Below are 8765 nucleotides of genomic sequence, written 5' to 3'. Positions count from 1 at the left end.
AAAGGATTCTATTGGATAACAGGGGAGGCAGTGGGGAGATCCTTGGAAGTCACTGATTGGGCTAGTACTACGTGGGCAACAACAGCACTTGTCATGCTGTCACTAGTAGGAGCTGGGATCCAACCTTTGCTCTCATCTCAACGGGACACTAGGTACAAGTAGGCCGCACACTTGCGTTGAACACACGGTGGGGCATCAGCTAAACACCTGACATCAGAAAGCTCCATTACCGGTTTTTACCCACAGGATCTACTTTCATGCAATTAGGTGGATTTTTCTTTAAAAGTTCTGCAACTTATTTGGTCAGGAGCTTGAGTGTAACACTTCCCTTCAAGGCTTCTGTTCGATAGCGAATATAGTCCCCGAAGTTGTCGAGACTTCCCCGGCCAAAAAGTTCAAGTTCTGAGGTTAGAGAGAGAGGCGGAGGATTTGCACAAGGGTCGTCTCTAAGTTCTACTACTACTATCCTCGTGAAATTACTCAAAGGAATAACTGCCTGCCACGGTTCAGCATGAGCTGGAAACCCTCAGCCAAAGGCTCTGCGGCTCCGCCGAAGCCCAGTTCAATCAGGTATGTACATAAACACATCTTGGGCTAAACATCATGTCAATGGTTCCCTGTTTGTAAAAATGTGCATTTACCGTGCCATTGAGTTTATTTTCATTTCTGAACAATTTTTTTCTCCGATGATTTAAAAACTGACTTGCTTGTAATGTAACAGTTTATGTAATGCCGTTACAAAGTTCTGTAAATCAGTAAATAATCTGTGTGTCATTCTGCAGGATACAAGGAAGAGTACACACGAAAAAAAAGTTTGACTTTTAATCTGACCAGCCAAGAGTAGAGCAATAATAAAAGTTGCTTCTAAAAAGGAAACTCGCGTTATGTGAATTGCATTCCGGACGGACAAAAGTTGTGCCCTCGATGTAAACTGAAGGATTGTCGTATTTTGTCACATCGCGGCGATCGTTTATTGTTTTGGAAGTGTTTAATACGGAGGTCGGTCTGAAAAGGGGGATTTTCTGAAAAGCTGCAAAACGAATCTCTGAAAAGATTTCGAGCTCGCCGTAGAGCATAATAAAGTAAGGAGCCACTGAGCCATCGGCCTTGGGCAACGCGGGGACCCGGAGAGGGTTGTGCAGGGTACAGGTGCCGGTGCTGTTTTTCCAGCATCGAATTTCTTTCTTGCATCCAGCCTGGGCGTGGGTATGATTTTTTTTTTCGGCCGAAACACTGTGTTCTATTTTCGTGGTTCCGCGCATGTCTACCTCCAGTTGCCAATTTCGACTTGAGACTGTCTGGAAATTTGATATTTGTTTGGTAGTTTCACTCAACAAAGTTCCTCAAGCGGTACAGGCATCAGTCTTATTCCCGTCTAATCTAAACAGATGACTTAATTCAAATTCAATCCTGTAGTACATATCGAAAATTTGACGACTTTCAAACAGTCCTTCTTAATCCTTTTTACGGTTTTGCGGTTCATACGAATCTGAAGAAAAAAACCCACACACACCAAATTCTCTTTTGTGAAGTTCTTGTGGGCTTCAAAAAACAATTCGGTAGTCATTTCAAAATTATATTTAACTTAGGTGAATGTGCAGTTTTTCATTCAATCCACTTATGGATGACTTCCCCAATCAAGGGCTTCGCCCTTTTTCCCAAATACTAAAAATTCACTATTCAAGTGAAACTTCACTGCATTCGTCGATTTAAGAGTCATTTATCGAGTTTTTAATCGAGTTTTGACTGAAGTGATTCTTTTCTCAAAATATTGCATTTCTTATATTCGACCATATAATAGTTTCATCGTTGGAAAGTTAATAGTTAATTACGAATAATCTCTGCATTCTACTCCATAGTATTTGGTTCTGACATCGTTAACTTCAGCCTGCCCTGTAATGAGTTGTCAGGAATTCAGGCGGGCCGCTGGACGGCCTCTCCTCCCCTCCAAACATGGAGAAAACTCGGTAAATGCTTGCGGACAGTGACCGCTGGCGCTAGGCAGAAGCTAAACACACACAGCTGGCATTAGGGATGACTGAGTGATTAGCAGGGAACTGTGGTGTGAACGACGACAAGATAAGACCATCTGGGGAATTTTTAATTGACATAACATGTTGCGCTTTACGCCAAGAAATGCCTGTGTAGTCCCTGTCCTTGTCATCTATATTCAAGCAGAATTTAGTAGGAGTATACATGTAGGACCAAATTCAATTCGAAATCACTATACACGCTGCTATCGCAATACAATGATTCCTGATTTTTAAGCTCTGGCAGTAGCTTCTACATGAGACTGAGGTCGGTATGTCTATCTGTCTATCGCTCTGTCTGTCTGTCCCCGAAAATTGACCAAAAGTATGGTGTTCCATATGTGCCATCTGTGTTGCGTCGTCGCACTTTTAAGCTCTGGCAGAGATCATTTTGATCGATTTCATGCAAGACTTTTATGCAAGACTTCCTGCAACACGGCCAGAGTTTAATTATTGTGCACTCGTTCTTGCGCTGCATGCAACATCTTCCACGAACACGGTGGACTGCCGGCCCCTAGCGGTTGAACGGTTTCCTGAATGAGGAAATGTCCCCAAAAGGTGGGCGGGGTGCACTTGGTGGCCGATCAATCGGTCATGATGGTTTGTCTGTCTGTCCCGAAAATTGACCAAACGTATGATATTCCACCATTATGTGCCACCGGCGTCTCATTTTTCGCCAGAGCTTATTGTGCACTCCCAGTTTTTTTTTAGACTTATCCTAGAGCATTTTTAAACCTTACAAAACATGTTCGCCTTTTTTGTTAAGGAAATGGCAGAAACGTGAAGCATTAATATTGTGAGTAGTTTTATCCGCGCGCAAGCACAAGAGTTGACCTCAGGTCACATCATGACATTTGAACCAATGAGAGCTCAAAGAAATGAGGTATAGTGCACGTGACCTTAGCTGTGGGTTCGAGCCGAAGTGACGTAAGCCTAACCTAATAATAATAAGTTCAACCACTCCCATTCCCGCGTACAATTATTATTACAACAATTAACATTCAAAAACTGTCAACAAGCTGACGAGACCTGACTTTCTAAATCATGAGTATGAAACAGTCGTTGACTAAACGGTGGCACTACTGCAATCAACAGTACTGTACCGTTGATTGAACGTTCTACCACATATGAAATTTGTCATTATGAAATTCGACTCTCGAAATCCTGTCTCTTTTGACTACAACCTTCACACGTGACTTGTCACTGTTTTAATTCTGTCCTCTGAGCCTGCGCATTACAACCGGCGACTCCGTATTTCATCATGAGACTCCAATTTTAACATTACACCGGCCTAGTAGTAGTACGCCGACTCCAGAAACTCAAACCAAAATACCCACAGCTCTTCAAGGTGTTTGAGACAAACATCAAATTAAAGCTTATTTTTATCATCTTTCATTTGCTGCTCAATTGTTGGAGGGTTAACGATAAAGTCTGGGAGAAAATTCCATCCAACGATGATCACCCCTAAAAGTAGCCCTGCCCAATCGCCATTTTAATTAATGATGCCTGCGCTCCATTGCAAAATAGAGCCATTTTATAGGGCCCAATTTCATCCATACTTCACAGAAATACGAGCTCACAGTCCTGTTCACGGCTTCCACTTTTTTTTTTTTTTTTTTACAAACCCTCAAGTTCATGGCCGACAATATGCTCCAATAGCAAAACAAATGAGGGCGTGCAAATCGTGATTTGACCGGCGTAGGCAATTGCGGGCCTATTTACTGCTCTGCAACAAATACCTAGTAGTTTAACAAGTAGGCAAGTAGGCTCATTATTAAGTCTTCCTATGGTATTTCGCTCGATGTGTATGGTACATAATTTTACATCAGTAATTATAAAGAACAGCAGTAGACTCATCGATGTCAAACTAACAGCGACGATTTATGGGCAAAGCACTGCACTGGCAGGTTACAATCAGTAATTGCCAATAGAATCGCGCCTGAACTTTGTCCGTCGGGTTTTGGAGACGCTGCCGCTGCATTTTGATCATCAAGAGCTGCTAGTATAGATTGTGGATTTATATCTGTGATGAAGGAATGTGACGAGATAATACTGCGGTAGTTTTCCATAAATAGATGCATTATCTACAGTCCATCTTCAGTCGTGATTTTTTTTTTCAGCACTGAGTTGCAATGGATGAGCCAAGTTCGTAACCATATTCCTCATGATGCTGCAATGGTTTGCCACCTTATCATGCGTTATCTGTGTAGCTATGGGCGTGGCATCTTAGGGAACTTGTATAACCTTATTCGGTGAATACTGTCAGCTTGTCTAATTTAAGAGAAAGTGATAATAATCATTGCATAAGTCTTGGTGTGTGTGTGTGTGTTTTTTTTTTAACCATGCCACAAGTCCAAATTGAATTTGAAATATTTTGCATCTTGAGATGATGAGCCTTCCGATCGTTCTGATTTTGAAGAATTGCTTTTGCGGAAGTTAAGATTCGTGTATTTTGGCTAAAATCAGCTTGTGTGTCATTAAGGTTCATTGTTTTGTTTTTGTCTTGTTTGTTGGGTTGTTTGTTCGTTGTTTGTTTTGCGTTCTCTGTTGAACCATGGAGAAATAAGAACGTTCTTAATCCTCCATGGTTGAACTTATGGATTCCAGGCCCTGCTAACGTGTAGCAAGGAGGAAAACTGTAGTTCAACGAACATTATAAAGCTTGTGCGTGATTGATTTTTTTTTCTTTTTCGCTTTTTACGTTAGATAATCACGCAACAAATTGCATAAAGTCTCTATTATTTATATCAAGAATAACGTATTGTTTGTGTTGTACGACCCCGTCAGGCGCCTTTCGAAGAGCAGTCTCATTGAAAAAAATTCAATTAAACTACATTTTGTAATGAGCATAAAGAAGTGCTTATAGTCGTTGGTCGTTGCATGGAGGTAGAATGATCTTCGTAAAATCCTTGACTGTGTACTGTTCATTGTGTGTGTACAATGAATGAGTCACTATGGTTTATGGTTTATTTTTTTATATCATATCACAAAAACATAATTGACAAGAATCTATATAAAGAATGACAGAAATGATACGAGGGATCCAGGTAAAAAGCATATGCTTGTACAAAACCTGGAACCCGTAATTACAAATTAAGCTAATAAATTAATATGTACATACACAAGGCTGAATTGTATCAGGTCAAAACATGTATACTAATTGAATTGAATTGAAAAGAAATTAAATTAACAGCAAAATATTCACATGCGTATGAATATACATATATACTTTATTATATCCATTGGCCTACATTAGAAGAAAGGAAATCAATTAATTACAATAATACAGCAAAGAAAGGAAGAGGGAAAGGAGCAAAACGTGGCCAAGGAATTATTAAACAATGAAACTTTTTCAACAATCCGTGAGATGACATAAAATTGAGTATTTATTTGGATACTTAACAAAGACGGTCATGCTGGTCATGCTCTATTTAAATAGCGCCCTCTTGCGACGCACTTTCATGTCTCGACAATTCGAGCCACTTCCGTGGCGTGGTATGTTATCTGACAGCATCCTGTGAACACGATGAGCCGTGAAACCGTTATAACATCCCTGATATCCGGCAACAATAGCCGATAAAAAAACACCTTGTTTATTCCTGTTCCTAACTTCACATTACTTGACCCTGATACCACTTCCATTTTGCGGGTTACTTTTTTTGCGGACAATAGGGTTGGAAATGTACCTCAATGATCCGGTAACATTAAGCTGAACATGAATTCTTTGAACTCGTAAACACGACCGTGTCAAGAGTGTTTACGGGCAAACTTGAATTTATGCAACCACAAAAAAGACCACAGGGGGCAGAGTCCTCAAGAAAGAAGTGGAAATGGGTTAATGTTCGCTTGAACAATCGTCATGAACCGGTGGCGTAAATCCGCATCGATAACTGAACTGGGGGTGGGGGGGAGGGGGGGGGGTTGGGGGGGTTGAGGCAGGCCGGGGATGAGGCATTCAGAATCTCAATGCACACAGCATGTATTATGTAACAAAATAATTCGAAAAAACCGGGGGGTGGACACCTTTGGACACTATAGATGGCGCTGTTCATAATACAATCGTTTATGAACATAACTGTACACGCGCCCGTTTGGGCGGTTTTTTTTTTTTGGTGCTAGAAATTTCAAACCTTGATATTTGAGAGAATAAGATGGTCTGGTCGTTATTCACAACTCGTTTTCCACAAACACAACACTTTTTTGTTGAGCACAAAAATCGGAGGAGGGGGGTGTGATCCAGTGAACAAAGCAACTGCGCTGTGACGGATTATCTTAACAACGACGCTTTCGCCATTGAAGGGGGCCTCCGTGATAGAATTGGCAGCATGCTAGGATGTTCTGCATAAACTGAGAATTATCAACAAATGTAGAGAGAGTAAGTCAGAAGGGCACTTCGGGATAACATGTGACACTTACCGGTAATATTGCGCAACAGTTGCTGTAATTTTCAGAAATGGATGGATTTGGGATTTGCGGTTGGTGGTCTATGTTTGCTTTTGCTGCACTTTTCAGAAATAAATCGATTTGGAGGATAAGTATGTCATAGCAAATATTGTTACTGACTTGTTTCACGTTTTGGGCTTGTAGATGCTGGAAAAACCAAGACAACAAATCATGTTCTTGTAGTCTGGTTCCTGACCCTACTTAAGATGAAACGGAAAAATGTAAAGACTTAAGGGAATTGTTAGGTCAAATAATCAGTCTAGCAGGCTTGTACCCCTTCACAAGTGTGTAATCAATTGCAAAGAAAATGCATAATAACTAAATATGAAAAAAATATGAAAAAAAGCCAGTTTTCTCCAACGCTGGTCGGCCGACCAGCATTGGAAAAATACACTTTTTCTAAAAAATGTCAGCACACCAGGAGCCACCATTTTACAGGATGCAGGCTGTCAATCCCTAGCAATTCAGTAAGGTATTTCGTGATAATTTGATCATTTCGTTTTTTGATGTTTGCAAATGTTGTATCTTCCCTTTAAAGTCAATCATACATATTACGAAAGTGCCAAAGTGTACGGTAAGAAGAAGTGTTGTGTTCATAGATGCTGGAAAAAAATGTTGTAGTCTTACTATGAGTCTGGTTCCCAGACCGAAATGTCAGGCCGGGGAGCCCGACTAGCTGGCTTGCACCTCTTCATGGATGTGTAACGGATTGCAAACAAAATGTGAACTAAATTTTGTAAATTTTGAGCGTTGGGCCTAATTGAGGGGAAAAAAGTTTTTTTTTTCAATGACGGTCGGCCGACCCTAGCTGCTCTGATCCAAAAAGAAAACTTATAACAATAAGTGCATAACTAACAATGTGTTGCATTATAACTATATGTCTGCCCGTCCGCAACAATCGGTCATACACAAAATCTGCCGGGCCTGAACCCCCCCCCCCCACACAAAAAACCTGGATCCGCCCCTGAATACCTCACTGATTCCTGTTACAAAACCTGTGTTATTTCACCGGACAGTAGGGGCTATTATTACCGTGATTGTAATTTGTACATACGTAATTATACCAGCACAAATTTCCAAACACCGTCCAAACCAAATAACCCTACCGAAAAGCAGACACACAAACAAGCAAGCAAGCAAACAAACAAACAACCCAACATGTCCTTGACTGGTTGGATTGGCCGGAGGCTACAGATTTGAAGTTGACAGTTGAATCAGTGCAAACAAAAATAAAAAGAAATTGGTTCGATCATGCAGGAAAAACGAATTCAATTGTACCTATCACCAACTTAACTAATATGCGAGCAGCCCAACTCGGCTCTCCCAAGGTCGCATTGACAATGCAGAACAGGGACCTTCTTTTACCCAAACAAAAATATACAGCATAATAAAAACAAACACGGCTTTTTTTCAGTAGCACTCATTGGGAGAAGTTAACTGCAATTTGACTGGAATCAAATCTTGCCTCTGCGTAACGTCTACTTTGACTGAAGTTGCAGATCGATCAGGAGAACTTCTACAAATACTTGTGCCCAGGTGAATGACCTTGTATTGTCTGTTTCTCAAGTTCATACAGTTTGCTTTGTGGATTTTGCGGAATTCCTTTTGCATTACCCGGGAGCATTATAGTTCGCGTACTCGTGTTTACCAACGGTCCTAGTTGGGTTAAAAACCAGTTTCCTTTAATCGTGTTTGTTTGATTTTATTTACGACACAACCCACAAACAAGGGGGCGTATCTTCCTCGTTTCCCCCTCTAGTGCGGTCCCTCCAGCTACATAAAAGTCCTGCAAGACCAGAGCCTGGCCTCGAGTTTTTTGTTTTATCGTCAGTAGCTCGGCATCTTTACTCAGCAGCGAATTTGTAAGACGACACGAACGGCCGTGGAATTCCAAGCAATATTTTTTTTTCTTCCACTCTGCTGTCGGATCTCCCAGCTTGGGGTCCGGTCTACCCGTTGCTTTGGAGGCGTTAGTCTGCCTCTTTTCTCGGTACACGTTCACTCGCGAGCGAGCGTACGACACCTCCGAACCCTCTCCTGAGAAGTTCAGTCCACCCGGTAAAATCTTGACAAACTAACCCTCGGAACACCCAACTTCGGGACAGGACATCAACAGAAGCTCTTGTGATTTCTTGCTCTAGTGTGGTAAGTACAACTCGGTATAGGCAGGCGATGCATTTTGTTTTTACGGAATAAAATTGATTTTCAAACGGGAGAGTTCGAGGGCGACTGGGTGACTGCAACTTGGCTGCCGCAGTACAGTGTGCATTCCGTAATTTCATATTCGTCCAT

General features: G+C 41.4%; 1 protein-coding gene across 9 annotated transcripts in view; it reads left to right on the top strand.

Annotated features, from left to right (window-relative positions):
- The first annotated feature begins 295 nt into the window (after positions 1 to 295).
- The window catches only part of LOC119721913 (filamin-B-like), a 134986-nt gene continuing 126516 nt past the window's right edge, over positions 296 to 8765 (top strand). For 3 of the 9 annotated variants that reach the window (XM_038191859.1, XM_038191855.1, XM_038191854.1), the window contains exon 1: positions 296 to 570. In XM_038191859.1, coding sequence (XP_038047787.1) covers positions 512 to 570 — 59 coding nt within the window. In that variant the 5' untranslated portion in view covers positions 296 to 511. Of the gene's footprint in view, positions 571 to 8475; positions 8619 to 8765 lie in introns of those variants that run through there. The other 6 variants (XM_038191864.1, XM_038191861.1, XM_038191860.1 and 3 more) reach the window with 4 other exon arrangements.

This window comes from Patiria miniata, unplaced genomic scaffold, assembly GCF_015706575.1.
Source record: "Patiria miniata isolate m_02_andy unplaced genomic scaffold, ASM1570657v1 HiC_scaffold_14, whole genome shotgun sequence".
NCBI lineage: Eukaryota > Metazoa > Echinodermata > Asteroidea > Valvatida > Asterinidae > Patiria > Patiria miniata.
The sequence above is the reverse complement of the archived record's forward strand: the minus strand, read 5'-3'. Positions and strand labels throughout refer to the sequence as shown.